We start from the raw sequence: 21,908 nt of genomic DNA, 5'->3' as shown, positions 1-21,908 counted from the left end.
AAGTTTTGCTTGACTGCTTTATATTACTTTGCTTTTTGTCCACTTTTGGCTAATTTGCAAAGATGGGAATGAGTGATGTTATAATGAAATTGATGAACAGACACTCGCAAACATCCAGGCCAGGATTCGAACCTGGGGCCTCTGGCATCATAGCACGATGTGCTAACCACTCCACCACGGGGTCTGGCAGTGTAACAAAGTAATCAGCCTATAGTCAGTCACTACACACTGATGAGAATTTTTTTGGAATTGCACCTTCATTTTGTAACACACACCTACTTCGAAACACATCTTGAATTATTTTGACCATGTGTTTAATAAATGAACCAATTATAACAAGGAATTTTTACTCTTATCAGAACAGGTAACGTTAATTATCACCATTCATATTTTGACCATCGAAACAGCATGGACTGTCCACTCAAATTACATCTGAACTAACCGGGGGGGGTAGCTATTCTGCCATTTCCATCTATACGTTTAAAGTGTAGAGCACATATTTTAGTTGGATTCTACAAGAGGTATTTCACATACATTCAAAACAACAGACCCATTACTTATAATATCAAATTTACTGAACCATGCAATATTAATTTACACTAATACTTATCTACAAAAAAATTCAAATGCAATTTTATTTCTGATATATTTTTATTTCATTTATTGCAGCCATAAATGTAAGTAGAAAAAGATCAACAGATTTCCAAACATGGAGGAAAAAGGAATAATAAACATTATTAATCAGAACTTAATAATTCTATGAATGAAAATATCCACAAAAACAGCTGTATTGTGTAAGGTATGAAAAATAACACTTTCAGTATGAGAAATTAAGGATTTAAAAAATCTTGAAGATAGGCATGTTGTTAATTGTAACCACTTTAATTACACTAGTCAACAACCATTTTGCAACATCAAAGGTAACATGTGTTCTTAACTAATTCGGATGTGCTGATTTCAGATCTGCAACTGAAATTTTTGTATCACGTAACATTTCAGAGATACACGTGACGTCATATCCGGCATAACGTGGATACGTTATTTACATTTGGATTCCAAGGCCGAATGTTGACAGAAACGTTGAAACAAGCGTATTATAGCTACTTCGGGTGCAATGTTAGTGATAAAGACAAAGTGCGGGCTCCCCATGTGTGCTGTGTGACTTGTTATTCAACTCTTGTGAGGTGGTTTCGTGGAGACAAAACCCGTGCTATGGCATTTGCGGTGCCAATGGTTTGGCGTGAACCGAGTAGCCATGCTGAGGACTGTTACTTCTGCCTAACAAGCATACCGGGACATTCTAAACGAACACAATCCAGTATTGTGTACCCCAATATTCCTTCCGCTATGAGACCCGTACCACATTGACCTGAACTCCCAATCCCTAGCCCACCCTCACGTTTAGAGGAATCTCTTGGAGAAGAAGAATAGCCACCCATCCCATCCACTTCCAATGATCCAAGCTATTTTCCACAACCAGAGATGGAACCACTCCTTGTCGACCAGTCCAGACTGAATGACTTGGTTAGAGATATGTATCTAACTAAGCAGCAGGCTGAGGTGCTTGGATCTCGACTTCAACAGTGGAATCTGCCGGCTTCCGGAACTAGATTTACCCATTTCAGAAAGAGACATGAACAGTTTTCAGGCTATTTTGAAATGAAAAATTCCCTCTGTGTATGTACAAATATAGACGGTTTAATGGATAAGCTTGGGTTGGAGCACATTCCTGAAGAATGGAGTCTGTTTATAGATTCATCCAAAAGTAGCCTGAAAGCAGTGTTGGTACACAATGGCAACCAAAAACCATCCATACCAGTCGCACATTCTGTTGAGATGAAGGAAACATATGACAGTATGTCTGTCTTGTTAAATATGATTCCATATAATAAGTACTGCTGGCAGATTTGTGGCGATTTAAAGGTCATTGCCATATTAATGGGACTCCAAGGTCGGTTTACAAAGTATTGTTGTTTCCTTTGCTTGTGGGACAGTAGGGCTACAGAATCGCACTACACTGCGAAAAACTGGCCTCCGAGAGAAACCTATATACCAGGGCAACAAAATGTGAAGTATGCTCCATTAGTTAATTCTAACAACATATTGCTTCCTCCTTTGCATATCAAATTAGGCCTCATGAAGAATTTTGTAAAGGCCATGGACAAAGATGGAGATGGTTTTGCATACCTCAGGAGCTTCTTCACAAAACTAAGTGATGCTAAAGTGAAAGAGAGAATATTCGTTGGCCCCCAAATTCGGAAACTGTTAAGAGATCACAACTTTGATAGGAAGTTAAGTGTCAAAGAACTAGCTGCCTGGAAGGCTTTTAGTGCAGTGGTGAATGGATTTCTGGGCAATACTAAATCACCAAACTATACTCAATTAGTTCTGGAACTCCTTGATTCTTATGCAAAGCTTGGATGTCGAATATCGCTCAAAATCCACTTTCTCCACTCCCACCTGGATTTTTACCCAAAGAACTTAGGAGCCGTCAGTGATGAACAAGGGGAACGATTCCATCAAGACATTCGCACAATGGAGCAGAGATATCAAGGTAGATGGGATCCTCACATGATGGGGGATTACTGCTGGTTCCTAGTTAGAGATAGTGATAAATATTACAAGAGGAGGAAATAAGGGTAAGTGCATCCATTGTGATAGCTGTATATTGTGTATATTACATATACACACACACACACACACATATATATGTGCGTGTTTGTATCTTGATCTCTTTCACATCTTATTGATGATATTTACTCATACAAGTGTAATAACTGCATTCGTAACCTAGTTAAAAATACAAGTCACGTAATATATTTTCATCGCCTTCACTACAATCCTCTTTACCAGTGTAACACAAAAACGTTACGTGTTACGACATTTTTACTATCATTTTCGTGTTCAGGAGGTTCGATTTAGTTAAACTGGCCCTTTTTTTCCCGTGTTGCAAAAAAAAAGTTTAAATTTGTTGACTAGTGTTATTGGTATTACTGACTAGTATTACAACTAGCTGTTTCTGAATATATTTATCTCTATTTACATTGATATGTACAGCTGAAAGGGACTTGTAGTCATAACAGGAAATTAATCAACAATATTTTACTCACAGTGACAATTTTCTACATATAAATAAATAATTCCTTTTCTACAGAAACAACATTAGATATAGCTTGAACTTATGTAAGTGCATGTTACAATCCAGTAACAGATCATGATATGAAATGTCTAACATGTTATGCAAATATTTGCACATGCAAGTCCTAGAAATTGTAAAATTTTGGAAAATAAGTAAAAAATAATGTATGATATTACCCTTATACTTCTTTTACTCCATGCTTTTTGAGTTTGCTTTACCATTACACTATCTATAGTTGAAAAGTCTTATATTTTTATTAGTTGTACATATTAACCAAGCAATTATGGAAAGAGGAAAGTTATTGACAGATTTCTATCATTGATAGTATTTTTCAATCTTTGTTAATAAATGGTACATTCTGTGACAACATGGCAGCAATATAATTTCCCAATGGAAGTTGTGAATACACATAAATTCCAGGATATGTTATTACAACTAGTGATAAAATTTTTAAAATTAATTTGGTCAAAATGTTATGGGAATTAATATTTAGCTTTACTCCCACAGTGGAAAGTATTCATTACCATACTTCAGTTGTTTTGGATATTTGAATGTTCGCAATAAAAAACAACTCATGCATTAAAACCATTCACTCATATCTACACTCAACAATTTAACTTATTTACAAACACACTATCAATCAACTACCCTTGCACACGATTCTGTCCATATTATTTTCCCCCATGTACACTGGCACAACATGAATATCATACAGGAAAATGTACATGTATATATGGAAGGGCAGGCATGCCACAATGAACTTTTCTTCAACACACACACAAAAAAGGGGGACTAATAACTGACTGAACTGTCCAGTGTATCTTATACACATTTGTTTATATACACCTACAAGCACTTACTGAACCATAATTATCAAGGGAGTATTTAAAATTATGTACAAAATGATATGAACACAACACAGAGGTTTTTAAGGAATAATGTTCAACATTCGTGTCACTTGTATCACTATCCTTACACTTGCTCCATCTTGTGTTACACTTTGTTACTGGATTCAGGCACAGCTTTCTCGTACTGGATTATTTTGATTATGATATTCAGGCTTTTGGTCTTGATCCTTCTCGCCAGTACTGGACGACACTGTACTGTTGGATGAGGTTGCACTGTTCAAGAAAGCACTACCATTGAAAACATTGAGCTTTCGTTGACTAAGAGGGCCGTGCCCACCCCCGCTGCTACTCATGGTATTTTGAGAAGACTGGGATGTAGGGTAGTTTGGCTTTGAGTAAGCGGGTATATCATCTGGAAAGAAATAAAAAGGAAATATGTAATTAACTTCAACAACTGTTTCTTTGTACTGAACACCATAGGAAATCATATCACAGAAATAAAGACAAGTAAGATTTTGGCTAAATGTCCATGTCACCACATAAACTATATCAAAGCAATGAAATACAATTGCAATATGCAAATAACTACTGAACTTTCTATGGTAGGCATATTTTGAAGGGACAGAATGGGGATAACTAATTTTTTACACTGATAATTGACAGGTAATAGCATGGATTTGATCATAATTTTACAACTAAGAATTCCATGGTGAGCTGGTAACTTAGTGAAATGATAAAAGTTGCACAATTATTTCATTTTGCAATTCTCCTTATGACACTTGAAGAAAATACCATGTGCTCTGATAAAACTTTGAATGGTTTCAGTTTTTTCAGTTGTTTTTTTTCCAATATGGGTTTCTACTGCTATCCTTGTATTAAAGACTGCTCATTGGTTTTGAGGCTGTATTGTACATTAGTCATGTTAGAAGACACTTTTTTATGATATATTTCTGAACTTGTCAGGGTATGATATAAACAGAAAGAACCAACTCTCACAAAAAATAATGCAATATGTATTTCTAATTTTATTACCATGATTATTTAGCACAAGAAAGTTAAGATAAATTGTTAATTAAAAAAAAAGTAATTAAATCTCTACAACTACCCATCCCTCTTTTCTTTCTCCCACCCATTCTAAAGTGTTACATGCTTGTGGTTAGACATATTAGAGTTGTTTGCATAACACACATTCCTGTTTACTAGTTCTATGCAAATGCTCTACAAGGAAATAATAGTATTTTTTTTCCTAGTTAAAGATTTGTCAAATTCTAAAAATTTATGATTGATAATCGTTAGTTCCATACTAGTGATTCCATTAGTACATTCACTAGAACATTCATTGAAGTTTATGTAGTGACAAATGATAAATATATTCTCTCTTGAGCCACTGATCAGCGATTTACAATCGAACATAAGAATAAACTTCTGCAGTACAAAAAATTGTACTATCCTAGAATATTAGATTTCATTCAATTCGTACAAGAGTTTTGCACATCTTCATTGTGTCACAGGCACCCAGTTATGTAAAAAATAATGCACCCTTATTACTTGGAACTTTCATTGGCTTGAATGCTTCTTAAGAGTGTACAGTAATATTGTTTATTAACAGCGATAAAATTCTTTTACATGCAACTTCTAAGTGAAAATATTAGGGGGGGGGGCAACCATTCCTATCAGTTCATACATTATTGTATTGTAGAAATTCACCCTAAGTAATCAAACACTTGCAGAACCTCACAACCAGGTAAAATAATCCTAGGTAATGATGAAATGAGATTGTTCAGATAGGACATGCAATCCAATAAACAATGTAGAGGTCCCTTCCCTTTGACCACCACCTATGGTTGTAAATTATATAAATTTTACCTATCCATATATTTCCTTTGGGAAGGAGAATGAGGTGTAGGGTGCTGAAACATCAGGTCCACTGCAAAAATAAAACTGCACGTAAATACTTTACATGTATGAAATGATGGAATTAGTTCTAACAGGCAGTACTGTATCAAAAGGTAAGCCTAGGAGGTTTGTGAATATTTCATTGCTACAGTTGAACCTTTTTTTTTATATTACTCAAATTCAATTTTATGGTACATCACAAGAAACATGTTTTAATTTTTAAGGAGCTCCCTCCAGAATATAAAGAAATTTAATTAAAAAATCATGTCTAATACTTTTGACATAATGCAACATTAGGAGTGGGACAGATTAGTAACAACATTAGCATTAGTATGAGCATTCAATTGACTAAAACAAACTTATTCTTATTGTACTTGAGAAATTGGTGGACAAATGAAATATCTTGGCCAACCAAAATCACCAAACATGCAATTTTCATATCAATCAGGATTTTAATAGTGATACACACGTCTTGCCTCTTCCCCTTCTCTTCCTTTACCAATGCACACAGAGAAAGGGGGGGGGGAGAGAAGAGAGAAAGGTTAAAAGAAAAACAGATAATGAGCTTTTCCTACCAAAAGAGAGGCAATGTGAAAATATTACATCTACCCTCTACTCCTCTTAAACAAAACTCCCTGATGACACCACCGTGACTTGGTTAGAATATATCCATAATTTTCATTGTGACAACATGGACAGTAACCGAAAACTCTTATCAAATATTCCATGATAATGTATTTAGTTCAAAAGAGATTAACAAGTGGCTAGTGACAGCTATGGCAACTTGGAGATATACTGTCAGCAGTGTCTTAACGATGTCACGTATTTATTGTACAAAATATCCTAACAGCACTAAACCTAGCTTGCCTAACCTATTTACATGTTTATATCTGCTATTAGATGCATATCGTCCCACAGCATTAAGCTGTAAGGCTTTGTGCTTGGATTACGGGACGTACACTGGTTGGAGGCTCCTGGACTCAGCTTTTCTCCTGAGATTTTGGCCAGCGTGTGGAACCACCCACCACTGTGAGAAAATTGGGGAGCTACAAATGAGTAGCTTAACCTGGTCATAGAAAACCTACGATAACGACTGGGGGTTCGTCGTGCTGACCATACATCATCCTGTAATGGTTGAATGATCACCCACCTCTGCTGAAGCACGTGGTGAGGCCGGCAGTCTGTAAGTAGGTCCTAGCCCTCACCATGGGATATTTGATGCTATTTGATGTACATGTGAGTAGGTAAGGCAGGTCAGGTTTGGTGCTATTAGCCTCTATATCTCAAGGTTGCTATAGCTGTCAGTAGCAGCTACTCAAGACATTAACATTAATGTTTATCACTACAAAGAAAGAACTAAGATACCTTTCCTATTTTGCCCTGATGAAGCATTTTGGTTCCTAAAAGAATGAGGATCATTTGGCCGGTCTAATGAATTAATAGTATGTCCATTGTACTGCTTCTTGCGATGAGCTTTGGGATAGGGAGGTCTAGCGACCATGGCACTATAATTTGAATCTGTGCTATAAGGAGATGAAGGTCGTTTTGGGCGATGGTATGTTTTCTTATGCCTTCTTCCAGGATGAGGACACACAACCGAGCCCTGTAATAGAAGAAAAATATATATTCACTGAATAAATCCTGTCCATGACATGCTTACATGCAAAGACAGAGGAGGTTTTCTCTCTATTTATAAGTCGTTTTACAATGTAATTAAATATTTTGGTACAATCATTGAATTTATAAATAAAAATGAAAAATTAAACTACATTTACAGCATAGTAAATAGCAAAAAAATTATAATTTTGATATCTTGGTTTTGGGAGAGATGATCTTACTTTTTACTGTAAACTATCTTCAGTAATTTGAATTGAATTTGAACATATTCTACCATTTGCTCCTATATTTAGTACTTCTGTACATCCAAGCCCAGGCCCGGATTTCCCACTAGGCCTCATAGGCCTGGAACTAGAGCGGCACTTTGGTAGGGGCAGTACGATTGTTTGTTTTAAATTTATAAGGAATACCTAATTCTCAGATTGCCTCTTTTTTTCTCCGGACACACGAATGGAATGACTTAATGTAGTTCTATTGTAAATATAAGTTAACGAAGAATATTTCTTAAGAGAGAGAGAGAGAGGCTAGCAGGGCCTGGAACTAGTTTACTAATTTGTTGTTTTAATTACAGACATTGTTGTTTCGAAGTATTGTGCTGAGCCGAGTCGGCGATTGCGGCAAGAACATGGAGCCTGCCGCTTGCTTTTGAAAGACAACACCGGCTTGGCTGTGCTGCAGGAACGCAGTTCCTTGTTATTACCGGCATTGGCCGCATATCAAAAGCATGTGATTCGCGTTGAATTGTTGAGAATTAAACTGTCGGCGCAAGCATTATTAAAGGGGTTTCGCATTGTACTCTTCTACTGTTAGTTGCACGAGAATATTATTCAAGAAGTAGGTGGTGTGTTGCATCTCGCGTGTGTCAGTGTCTGACGTGCATTTTTTGGGGATAAGTTTAAAATGTCATGACGCTCATTATGAGTGTCATATCGCTTTGTTACATTTTTTGTATGTAACTATCATTTAATTAATACTGCATGTTGTTATTAGTAAAAATAGTAATACAGAAAATGATTTTTTTCATTATTGATAAACAGTATGGGGGGCGGCAGAGCTTGTTTGGCCTAGGGACGGCAAAGAGGTAAATCTGGCCCTGTCCAATAAATTTTACAGTATAAGTGGTGTCACTGGATAATCTACGTACAATTCTATCTGTTATGAACTAAATACAAGAAAAAATATACAATTAAATTATTGAAAACCTCTTACAGTATGATTCAATTAAATGTCTAATACAGTAAGCATAAACATAGGTTTATCCACACACCCCCAAAATTTCCTCAACATCCCACCAAACTTTTTCACAAAGGCCCAATTTATCGTCATTCTGGTTCTAAATTTACCATTACAATGTTTCTTCTGACAGTAGAATACTGCCAGTATTTGGAAGTAATGGGTTACTTGCAATGAAGTTACTATTTTTTAGCAGTGGTAACTGTAAACATTGCTTCAATTGTAATTATCTGTCCTTTATAATAAAAATTAATTTAGATTACTGTGCCTGCACCCCTTACCTTTTGTCCATTACTATAACTAGTTACTTCTTGAAATGATGTATTGTTAATCAGTTACTTATTTAGGCGAGTGGTACAGGTAGTTTTGTACTATACCATCCTCAAAAATCACACATGGACAAGACCGTAATTAATATTTATGGTAAGTTGTTACCTCTATTTTTAAACACTGGAAGTGAATTACATTTAATAGGAATTACTACTTTTAATTTTTGACTGATTAGTAAAAATTAACACCTCACTTAATATTATTTATTATTATTATACATGACATTAACATTTTATGCATCTTGGGCTTGTGTTGCACAACCCACACATGTGCTAATGACTGTATGCAAACACATATGTAACCAACTCCTTGAAGCTGGACAATCTCTGAAACACTAGATAAAAACAAAAAAATTTCAAATTTGTATGCACAATTGTGTTTTCATTATGTTGTATACATCTGTATGGATGCATGAAGTACCATGAGTAAAAATTACAAAGAATGATGACATCTTTTAAATCTATACAAATGTGGATGCCTTACATGTTGACAACTTTTCAAAGAAAAATAAATATCATGGTAAATTATGCATATATTATACCTGCACTTTCATCCCTACATTTTCTGCTGCCTGAGTAACCGCTTGGGCAAAATCTGCTTCTGCGTAGAATGAGGATTCTCCATCACTACAGGAACATGATCCTTCACTGCATGAACTACCTTCCCACGAACCAGCATTTTCTCCATTGACACTGGACTCTGGAGTATGGTCCCCCACTCGCGCATAGTTCTCAATGTCACTATAATCTGGCAGACCTTCTACATCAGACTCTAAATGACTTCCTGTAGTGACAAATTATAAAAATAGAATAAAAAATTTGGAAAATAATTTTATGTGAGCAATGTAAATGATAAGTAGAAATGAGTGAAGACTTAAGAGAGAACCAGGGTCATATGGAACAGAAAATTTTGAATTCAACACAGCATTTTCCATCAAGTTATTGTTTTTGCATTTCTGGAATGATAACTGCCAGTTCAAAGATATTTCTGACAATCTATAGTTCAGCAAATGCCGAACATTTACAACACACTGCCGTTTGAAGTTTCCAGACTGTTTGGGACCCTGCAAAATTGTGAAGCCATTTCCCAAAGTCAAGATTGAAGTGGAATTTTTTTCGTAATGCCTGTTATCAATATTGAGGGATTCTACACACCACACTACACCAACGTTTTATTCTACCGCATGTCTATTTGCAATCTATGATAAAATATAGTTTCCATATCAGAGCGTACTCTTATGTGAGGAGTGAATTAACGATGAAAAGCAGGGTTACTGAAATACACAAAACTATTTCAAATTACCCACGGAGACATCAAACCAGCAGCAATAGAGAAATCTGATTTCCATAGGTACAAATATCATAAGGCAACAGTGCATTACACAAATTTTCATTATTCTTTACCTTTACGGAATAGGTGGTCTAAAAACCCCACTACATTGATACAATTCAGAACAGCTGGTGTATATCAACCCATGTCATTTGTCCAAAACTACAGATTAGTGGATCTCACATAAATCAAGTATCAGCAGTAAAAAAATTAGAATGGTACAAACACTTTTTACAACCAATGTGGTCACATATACATGTCTTGCTTGTTATTTGCCATTTCATGCATGTGTGTTGTCACCAACTATGTTCTCTGTACCATGGTTGCACATACGCATTTCATTTCTTTGTCCTCTCTCTTTCAGCCAGCATGCTACTTGTAATTTGTGGAAGTTATCAAGATATTTTCAAGATATATCTGACATGCATAGTTCAGAAAACTTTGATAATTAAAAACCAACAACATTATTGCGAAGTTATTGAAGAAATCTCCACATACATTTGTCAATAGTAACTTTTTTTTTCTCTCAAAGAAATGGTAGACTGAACTGTCTGGCAGAAGACTTCAGCTTCCGAAAAGAATACTTTGACTGTCAAACAAGTAAAGAATGTATTCCTAAATGAAAAGACTGAATAAGATATTTCAATTGAAGATTTGGAAAGCAATTTTCATGTCACACTTTGGTATTGGGTATTCAACATGGTATTGAGAGCACAAAGTACTTTACAACATTAGTTTGCAAGAATTCTAACTTGACAGGGAAAGGGTTAAATTATGAAATAAAAATCTCACAAACTTACCTCGATCCATATTCAAATGTTGTCCATTATTTCCTTGCATGTGAATCCTATTAGATATGGGTTCAGACACTAGGCTTGGAAGAGATGACTGAATACCTCTGTCCATGAGAGGATTCCCGGTACTACCATTTGGTGGGGACTGGTAGTCACAATAATTTGAAAATCCAGGGCCATAGATCACAGATCCGCTTTCATAAATACCGTCACCACCTTGAGGTTGATATGAATTGAAACCCATTGGGAAGTTAGGTACGGGTGGTGGATGCTGTTGGGGAGGTAATAACTGTCCACTTAACATGGGATACCGTGACATCCCACCACTACCCCCGTATCCTCCACCGCTACTTCCACTGTAGTTCGAATGGCTTTCCAAATTTCCTGCATGGTGCGGAAGCCACGAGTAACTGCCTCCACTGCTACCTCCTCGTACAGGTGGTAGTGGAGCACCATTATTTTCACTAAAGTGCATCGGGGTTCCTTCCCGTGACATTCCATGGAGTCCTCCAAAACTTGACATGTTCCCACGTTTGGCAAGAAGGGGGCTGCTAAAGGCCTGAGTGAAATTTGGAGAAACTCCTCTTATTGAGCTGGCACCTGAGTTTGGAAGTTGCTGAAACGAAATGTATAAATAATATTATGAAAATATATTTCTGAACTGCAAAAAGAGATTAAGGACAATGAGTACAGCTTAACAGGCTTGTGTCAGATGGGGGCCTTCCTGATGGCACAGTGGTAGTGTTGTCGCCTTGTAATCAAGGGGTCCCGGTTTCGATACCCAGTGGAGGCACAAGTGGTTCGGATCTCACTTTAAACTGTAGGTCCAGTTTCAATTAGCCTATCTGTGCATAAAGTGGACTTAAAACACCAAATCAAATTTTAAAAATCAAATCGTGTCAGATGGAAGCTGGATTTTTATGTGGGTGCACACAGATATACAACTTTCAAGACATATTCTAGGGATTTTTTTTTCCTTGTATGGGTGCATTGCTTGCTTGCATTGTAGAATTATTTCTCTTGTAGTCTACGGTTTGTGTTTTTATGCTTGTAATAACTGTAGACTACAAGAGAAATAATATTCTAGGGATATGTAACTTAATATGCTGCCCAAAAACACATGAATGGAAAGAAGTTTTGTTCAAGAGGAACTTTGCTTTTCGGGAAAAGCAACACACTACTCTGTTAGTGAAACTTTTAACTCAAAGAGTGAGGTGTTTTCATTTTCCATAATAAATACATGGAAATAGACACACACGTAATGATAGTTTTAATTAACTTAATAACAGACATAAAAATTCACTCAACTACAATTTGAAGATAACTCCACAATCTAGATCTCTTTTTTTCTAATACTTGCAAACATTTTGACATATTGAATTACAAATTGATGGTCCAGCAATGTTTTCCAAATTTCTTGATTTTTAAATTTCTGTCTACTCACTAACACTGTCAAAATATTGTGTTATACTTAATATTACTATATAATTAAGTTGCAGCCTTGGTCACACAGATACAAGTGTTTTGTTTTAAATATATATGATGATCTACAAAAAGTTAAAACCCACATTACAATAAGGTAGGAACAGTTGAGGTTCTTCATGGAACATTTATGTTTTTTACATCTGGTGCGAGCCTCAGCAACTGAACGGGTCACAGGTGGCGAAGAAGCTGCGAATAAGGGGAAACCCAAATAAGCCATCCCAGACCAAGGTGGCAAAACTATCAGGGTGTGGAGGGTGTCCAATGACATGTACATACTCAGCAAATACCACAAATACCCATCAACAGCCTTGTGTCATGGCAAATAAAAACCGCCATTAAAGTGTTTGCTCCCACTGCCTTGTGGGCCTGGAGGGATCCAGAAAGGCTAAGGGAGTTGGAACCCTAACAAGGGTGTATCTGGGAATCCACAGGTGGCAGCCCCACCATCCATGTGTAGGCTGTGACAGGCCCGATTAGTAGACAGACGAAAACATAAAAAATCGAGGAAAGAAAGAAGCAAACCAGACTGAAAATTTGAGATGATGCAGGCTACGAATAGGGACATTGAATATTGGAACACTGACTGGAAGGACTGAAGAAATTGTACAGGGAGGTTATTGCAGCATGCCACCGCTTCAGCATCGGCCGCTTGCCGGCCCATTCATGCAACAGGTGCCGGCAAATTGCGTAACAGATAGCCCGTAACAGAAACCGCTTGTTTTGTAATGTTTCCACTTTTCACAATTACAGTTACAATTACAATTGAAATAAGCACGTACCTTGTCGCACGGATGCAGGAAAAGGTGTCCTCCCAAATACAAATATTTCTGGCACCTTATTTCTGACGTCTAATCTTAGATTAGTCATCGCTACTTTATTCTCAGTTGTCGCGACAGCGCCTGCAGCTTATCGGGGGTTGGGTGAGTTGTCAGCCGCGAGATGGCGCTTCATACTGCACGTGTCGGCAGTGATGCCAACCGTAGGGACATGTCCCTACGCATAGGGACTTTTCACTAAATTTCGCCCGCGTAGGAACGTAGGGACAGATTTTGCCAAATGAGGGAAAACGTAGGTACTTTTTTCAATCTTGGTAAATTACATTTTATGAATTAGTTTATCTGGATACTTTAGCGAGGAGGAGAAAAAAGAACTAACTAACAGATCTCCATCAGAATTTTGGAACATGTTATCGGTTACCAAAAACTTTCAAGGCAAGTTCCTTTTTGAAAACATTTCCACTCTCGCGAAAATAGTGCTAACATTGCCGCATTCTAACGCGGAAACGGAAAGAATATTTTCAATGTTAAGTGATACAAAAACAAAAAAGGGAAATAAAATGGGACCAAAATTGTTAAAGAATGCAGGAAATACAGCATCACCAACCAACATCTATCTCTTCACAGCAGCAGCATGTATGACTTCAAATAACATAATCAACAGTAAACGACTCAACGTTATTCATTAGGGGTGTGCTGGATTCTTTACTTTAAAAAGTCGTTAATTCTCGACGTTTTCTGCCTTGTAAGTTTCTGGAACTTATCGAAAGTTGTAAGTTTTTATTCTAGAAATGCAAAAACAATCACTTAAAGTGAAAATGACTTGTAAAATTCGAGATTTCCAGTGCTTCGGGAAATTTCGAACATTTCCCGTCCAGAAAATTTTCCGACTTGGTCGGGAAATTGCAAATTTTTCAGTCCCGAATGTCGGGATTTAAAAAAATTACCGTCCCGATCCCGTCCCGACCCAAAAAATTCTGTCCAGCACACCCCTATTATTCATTAAGGCAAGAATTTACAATACCGGACCCTTCTGTAATTTCTATGCTACGTCTTATACTCACGAAATAATTATTCGTGATTATTTATCTCAAGTTAACATGTTGGGGTGAGGGGGAAAAAATGTTCATTAACGTGTAGAAGTTGTAAAATAAGCTTTTCAATTCTCGCAATGATTCTCCGTATACAAGTATGGTAGCCATATTTGTTGATATGAACAAATTAAAATTAGTTACGCTGTCTACAGCGTTGCCACACTGTTGATTTCATACTTGGAGAGCATGGATCGTGTAAGAATGGCGGAAGAGAACAGTAAAAAAGTTGTTAATGTTGTACAGATTGTTAGGTGGAGTGTGCAGGAGGATGGCTGTGGGCTAATTAATAAACTTATGGATTTCAGTATATTGCCCAAAGAACGTGCTTACATGTGACAGCGACAATCACGATGTAGAAGAACTGATTTGATTACAGGTAAATTTGGCAACAGTACATCAATCATAAAATTGCAGGATACGAAAATGGCCTTCGATGATGAACGTTTGCCGTTAAAGTGCTACGAAAATAATATTTTTTATCGGTTCGTAATCACAATTACCGCAAAACCATTCAGGAATAGCCCCACTGACCATTCTCGGTAAGTTTAGGTTAAGTTAGGTTAGGCAAACATAGTTAAAATTTGGGCTCGAAAAAAACATGCACGGGTAGCCCAACAAACCATTGACGGATAGCCCCACGAACCATTCAGGTACGGTTAGGTTAGGTTAGGATAGGCAAACATAGTTAAAATTTGGGGTCGTAGTAATATCAGGAATGTATATTTCGTTTTTTAAGTATTGGAAACACAAAATCTTCCGGTAAATAATAAGCAATCGTGCCGATCGCGGACCACTCAATGTCACTTATTTTGCAATTTCTACACGTGACCCCCCAAATTTTAACTTCAAATTCGTGATTAGGAGGCCTCAATTAGTGAGTATGCGAAATATTACAAAAAATCGGGGAGAGGTCCTGTATTGTAAATTCGCTCCTTCATTAATTGTGGAAGCACCGAGCAGAAAGATTTGGTAAGTAAATGTGTATATTTTATCTTCTGTTTGCATGCTCATGAGGTGTTTTTTTTTTAGTCACTTTACTTGGCGTAGGGACATTTGGTCAGTTGTAGGGACATTTTGACTACGTCTGTAGGGACATTGCCGAAAAATGGTTAGCAACACTGTCGGCTACCAGACAGTGAGTCTACGCTCATTCATGTTCACTTCTGTTCGCGTTTATCAGTACGCGTTTTGTTTATACTGTGTTATTGAGTTGGTGTGCTAGTGCTTTATTGTGTGTTAATTGTTATTCATTCATTACTTATGTCGTTAAACAAACATAGAGTTTTTATGTACGATAATTACGTGAAAACGAATTCTTGCAGAAAAGTGGTCAGGGATTACGATAGACAGGATCTCTTGAACCTAAGAAACGTGTTGTATTGCTGTTGAAGGAAGTCATTTTCAACATCTCTTATAACACAGGAGGTTAGTGATCATCATTATTATTACTTTTAAATATCATTTTACGCTTTCGGTTTGCTTTATGCGCCGGGATGCTGTCTTCCCTTTCTGTCAACTGAGGATAAAGTAGCGATGTCTAATCTAAGATTAGATGTCAGAAATAAGGTGCCGGAAATATTTGTATTTGGGAGGACACCTTTTCCTGCATCCGTGCGACAAGGTACGTGCTTATTTCAATTGTAATTGTAACTGTAATTGTGAAAAGTGGAAACATTACAAAACAAGCGGTTTCTGTTACGGGCTATCTGTTACGCAATTTGCCGGCACCTGTTGCATGAATGGGCCGGCAAGCGGCCGATGCTGAAGCGGTGGCATGCTGCAATAACCTCCCTGTAGATCTAATGGAGAGAAGAGGAATCGACATCTTTGGAATGAGCGAAAAGAAATGGAAAGGAAGAGGAGAAATGAAATTGAGGAAAGACTATAAACTGTACTGGGCAGGTAATGAAGAGGGCAGGAGAAGTGGGGTTGGATTTGTGGTCAGAAGTGGAATAAGTGAGAAAGTCGAGAGGGTAAATGACAGAATAATAAAACTAAAAATGAATGTAAGAGGGAAAGTAATAGAAATAATTCAAGTGTATGCCCCACAAACAGGATGTATAAGGGAGGAGAAAGAAGAATTTGAAGAAAACTTGGAAGAACATGTAGGAAAGGAATGGCAAATTGTGATAGGTGATTTTAATGCGCAAGTGGGAAGAGACAGGAAATGGTATACGGAAATACTTGGGAGCAGATGGATGGAGACAGAGGAATCAGGAGGGAAGGAGGCATGACAAAGCGTATGGCAGGCACAAGCTGCAACTTTGAAAAACTAAAGCGGAAATTACAGGGTTTGGAAATTTTACTGCATTACGGAAAATTTCGAAATTTGGGCCTTTACCCCCACTTCCCCCAAGGATCTTTAATTCTCGGATGTTACTTACAATGTTGCTTTTTACTCATTCTTACATTTAGAATTAAAATTGTTCAAAAAGAGGCAATAGTTCAGGAGTTATAGCCTTTTATATTCAATTTATCCCTTAGTAAGAAAAGGGAAACAAAGGGCTTTTTCAAACTGCACTTGCTAATAATAGTAACAATGGATTAATTGTTTTGTAATTACAGTATATAATACCTTTAGACGTAAACTAATGAACAAAAAAGGGTCATTCCATGTCAAATCATCCAGGCCATGTCACCCACCATCCCCGATTTTGATGAAATTCGGTATACTGTCACAGAACTTTTGATGCTGATTACAAAAATGACAACTTTTTTGAGTTTGGTCAAAGGGTTCAGAAATTACGAGTTTTTAAAAATCTCCGTGTACGTCACATGCGGCTCCACTTTGAATGACACGCATTAGGTTATAAATTATAGTATCTTCTCTCAGGTTTGCTGAAGAAACTTCAAGTTTCTTTTCTTTTGCTCAGGATAGTGTAAGCTTTCATTTAAATAAGGTTTCATAAATCATGTATCATAAATCATGTATTTTATGTATAGTTTCATGTATTTTTTTAGAAAAATAAATGACTAACTTCAAGAGCGAATTTCGTGCAATGCCCCCCCTTCAATTTCCCCCAAATTTTATATACAGGTAGCTCAGAGTGGGTACTAATGTTTGATGGAAAAATTGGGATGGGCGGTTCAGAGACAGGGTGATAAAAAAATAATTTGCATTAAAAGTTAATCTCGTTAAAAATGCTTATGTATTTAGCACAAAGTCTGAAGTATAATATGTTTTGAGGTGTAATATTCAAAATTTCTGTTCACTATGTGTGAAGGTAAGCATAGGCGTAACCTGGCGGGGGCAAAGGGAATCATTTGCCCTATCCAAAATGTATAGATTAATTAAAACCTACAAGTTAAATATATTTTGTGAACCTCCTGGTACTTGAGGAACAAACAAAAAAAGAGTAATTATTGTGATTTTTCAAATGTATTTAGCAAATAATCTTTGACACTATTTTAATGGGATGGAAAACTTTATGATTCTCTCAACCCAAAGATAGTTCCCAAGTTATGCCCATGAAGATAGTACCGAAAATACTTACTCGATTGTATTATATACATTGCAAAAATTTCATGCACTATAAATTGTGCCGTTCACATTTTCTGTTCCCAACTGTAAAAAAAATATATCTGTACCTTCACTGGAAGCTACGTAAAAGGATTTTCTTGGAATTGCCGGCCTTTCAAGGAAGCTATGCTTTGTTGCATGCTAATTTCATCCACGCTTTACTTCAATTCATATCTACTTGTATGTGAAAACTTCAGTGTTTTAAGTGGACTGTCGAGCTAGAAAAAAGTCATCATCGAAGTAGTGGATCTTTGGATCTTGTTGAACTTGGAATGTAGGAGAAAGAAATAGGTGGAAGTGGAATCAATGACACCATATTCAAAATACCATGGTCAGCATACAAATGATTTCTTAATTAAAATCGTTCAAGCAAAGTTAACTGTGTTTCATCATTTATTTGCAGTAGTAATGTAAGTATATGAAGACATAGTATGTACTAGAAACGCAATTTGTAATTTTTACACAAATCAATGATCATTAACTGTAAGTTTCTTTCACAGTAACTGTAAAGTAACTCACAGTTACTTTCAAAGTACCAGTAACTGTAACTGAGTTACTTTTTAAATGAGTAACTGAAACTCGGTTACTTGTAAAAAGTAACTTACCGAACACTGCAAATAGCCTGTAGCCTAAGTTCAAAACAGTGCATTCTTAATCTTCCTGGTGCTGTTGTATAGTACTATGCAATCGCTGACACATTGTAGTGCGGGTTGTTGTCATTTCACCTTACGTGATTAATAAGAAATTTATGCCTCTAATACTATTTCTATGGAATTGGTACTTCATTGCTGAACTTGTTACTTGATACTGTTCATGTCTATACAAGTCTTCTAAGTGTTCCAACCACCCCATCACAAGGAGATTTTCTGTGGTATGTGGCAAAAAAAGGTCCATTTGGAAAAACTTCAATCAGCACAAATGAGTATTATTAATTCTTACTTCATATTACGTATCTCCGTGAAGAGTAGCAAAAAAATAATTCCATATTGAGATAAAATGCACAAAAAGAAGAATGTTCTCGAAGAAAATTTGCTAAACTTGGGAATGCTAATGATGAGGATTATAGTTTTTTTTAAAAATTGAAGACAGTTGAAACTAACTTAGATACAGTGGAACCTCGATTTTACATTGTTCAGGGGACCAAGCTGAAAAAATCCTGAATGCAAGAAAATGTAAAAGCTAGGAAAATTTCTTAGCAATTTGCTATTTTGGGACCACCAAGATTGAATGTAAAATGCAAGAAAATGTAAAATCGAGAAGCTTGAAATCTGGGTTCCACTGCAATTATTATTTTAATTAATCTATAAATTTTGAAGGGGGAAATGATTCCCTTTGCCCCCGCCAGGTTACGCCTATGCTTACCTTCACACATAGTGAACAGAAATTTTGAATATTACACCTCAAAACATATTATACTTCAGACTTTGTGCTAAATACATAAGCATTTTTAATAAGATTAACTTTTAATGCAAATTATTTTTTTATCACCCTGTCTCTGAACCGCCCATCCCAATTTTTCCATCAAACATTTGTACCCACTCTGAGCTACCTGTATATAAAATTTGGGGGAAATTGAAGGGGGGGCATTGCACGAAATTCGCTCTTGAAGTTAGTCATTTATTTTTCTAAAAAAATACATGAAACTATACATAAAATACATGATTACTGATACACTGATCTGAAACCTTATTTAAATGAAAGCTTACACTATCCTGAGCAAAAGAAATCAAACTTGAAGTTTCTTCGGCAAACCTGAGAGAAGATACTATAATTTATAACCTAATGCGTGTCATTCAAAGTGGAGCCGCATGTGGTGTACACGGAGATTTTAAAAACTCGTAATTTCTGAACCCCTTGACCAATCTCAAAAAAGTTGTCATTTTTGTAATCAGCATCAAAAGTTCTATAAATATACCGAATTTCATCAAAATCGGAGATGGTGGGTGACATTTTCACAAAATTCTGGATGATTTGACATGGAATGACCCAAAAGTAAGAACTGAAATACAGTGTATAGTTTTAAAGAAATGACTCATTAATTGCTGCCGCGTTGTAACATGTGGTCGGGCCAAACTCCACAATCGGGCCTTTGCCCCCTCAATCCTTAATAGTCGGACAGAGCTTAAAATGTTGCTTTTTACTCATTCTTGCTTGTAGAATTTATTTTCTTCAAAAAGATGCAGTAGTTTACAAGTTATATACACTTTTAGAAATCTATCTAATATGGCAGTAACAAAGGGAAACAAAGGACTTCTTCAAACTTTGCCTGTTAATAGTAGTAACAATGGATGTATTGTTTTGTAGTTCGAGTATGTTATACATTCGTATGTATACTAAAGATAAAAAAGACAAAACTGAAATATCGTGTGTAGTTTTTGAGAAATTGCATGCTAATTGCTGCAGCACGCTGCTGGTCGAAATATCGACCATCCGGCGTTAAGGGGTTCACATGTGGCAGTTGAAATTTTGACAGTAAGGAGGCTAAAGATTAATGGTATCAGTAATTTTCTAGCAGCAAAAATTTCATATCAGTCTAACCCTCCCAGTTTATTTACTTCGTGTATCTGATTCTGGCAATAACGACATTCAATTTTGGATTCTGAAAGTTAGCTATTTTGCTACTAGATAAGGGTTAGTTTACAAGAGTGGAAATAGTAGTACACAAAATATACCATAAAAAAATTGGAGACAGGAAAGCTTAAAAAATAAACTAGGGTAATATCCTGAAAAATGAAATCAAAATATCAAAATCCTAGTTTAGTCATGTTATATGTGACTGACTTATGATTGACTATAAAATGTTTGTATGAATCTATTAAGTCTCATAAAAAAATCCATGTGAAAAATATTTTATTATACTGTAATTAGGAAATAAGAACAACTGATTACGTTTACTATCAAGTTTATAAATACTTGATCTAGTATCATCAATTGCACATAAGAATTTGTTATTGCTTTCCTGTTCATTACACAGAAATATGACAGTTATTGTTTTCTGAAATACATCTATAACAGTGTAATTTTTATCAACATATAAAGAATAATTATAGTCTAAATCTCCAAAATGTAACTGGGTAAAGTACATTTTAATACGAGCTTTGTAAAGAAAAATCAAAACTTTCAAACGATTACATAATATCAGAGTTTCAAAACTTTAACATCCATACATATATGAATTGCTTTAAAAATTGGCATTGATTCTAAAAACAATACAAACATTTTTTTAAAAATAGAAATTAAAGAATACTAGTAATGTTTTACCTGGACTAATAAGCGGTTATTTGGTGATGCACGAGTCCTGGCATCACTTGGAGTGTCAGGCCGTGATGCTTGGTCCGTGGGTGGAGGGTGCTCTGGTGGTGGTGGAAGAAACTCCACCCAATTTGGAACCAGCCCTGGCTGTTGCTGCTGGCTTGGAGGAGGAGTGTTCAGTGAGAATTTACTTCTCAGACTCAATTGCGGTTTCTTTCGATGCGAAGGGATGCCATTCTCATCTGAAAAGAAATACAAGTAGCAATAGTACTTATCCAGATAATATACATGTATAATCTGATTATACACAGTGCATATCAAACAATGGATGCAAGGTAAAGCTAAGAACCTTCTATATATACACACTTTTTTTTAAAAAAAAATCACAACCTTATTCTTTCCCCTGAAATAATAAAAATCGCAAGAAAAATAATATATTACATTCTGATTTTATACATCACTAGAAATCGTAGTATATTTATATGCAAAATGCAGGAAAATAACCAGAGGAAAGTGCTTGAAAACTGCTAAAATTATTTTAGTTCACAAAACATTGTTAACACATCTTTTGACAAGAGAAATTTAACAAAGGAAA

At 36.1% G+C, this 21,908-nt stretch overlaps 1 protein-coding gene across 3 annotated transcripts in view; it reads right to left on the bottom strand.

The window, feature by feature from the left end:
* Nucleotides 1-1,420: 1,420 nt before the first annotated feature.
* Nucleotides 1,421-21,908, bottom strand: part of LOC145986642 (roundabout homolog 2-like) — a 499,251-nt gene continuing 478,763 nt past the window's right edge. The window contains exons 13-18 of one of the 3 annotated variants that reach the window (XM_083120905.1): nt 21,323-21,555; nt 11,193-11,802; nt 9,605-9,846; nt 7,249-7,486; nt 5,854-5,914; nt 4,281-4,399 (exon numbers count right to left, since the gene is read on the bottom strand). In XM_083120905.1, coding sequence (XP_082977031.1) covers nt 4,396-4,399; nt 5,854-5,914; nt 7,249-7,486; nt 9,605-9,846; nt 11,193-11,802; nt 21,323-21,555 — 1,388 coding nt within the window. In that variant the 3' untranslated portion in view covers nt 4,281-4,395. Of the gene's footprint in view, nt 4,400-5,853; nt 5,915-7,248; nt 7,487-9,604; nt 9,847-11,192; nt 11,803-21,322; nt 21,556-21,908 lie in introns of all 3 variants that reach the window. The other 2 variants (XM_083120903.1, XM_083120904.1) reach the window with 2 other exon arrangements.

Source organism: Lepisma saccharinum, chromosome 4 (assembly GCF_977018435.1).
Source record: "Lepisma saccharinum chromosome 4, izLepSacc3.1, whole genome shotgun sequence".
In the NCBI taxonomy this organism is placed as follows: Eukaryota; Metazoa; Arthropoda; class Insecta; order Zygentoma; family Lepismatidae; genus Lepisma; species Lepisma saccharinum.
Note: the sequence above shows the minus strand (reverse complement) of the source record. Positions and strands in the feature narration are given on the sequence as shown.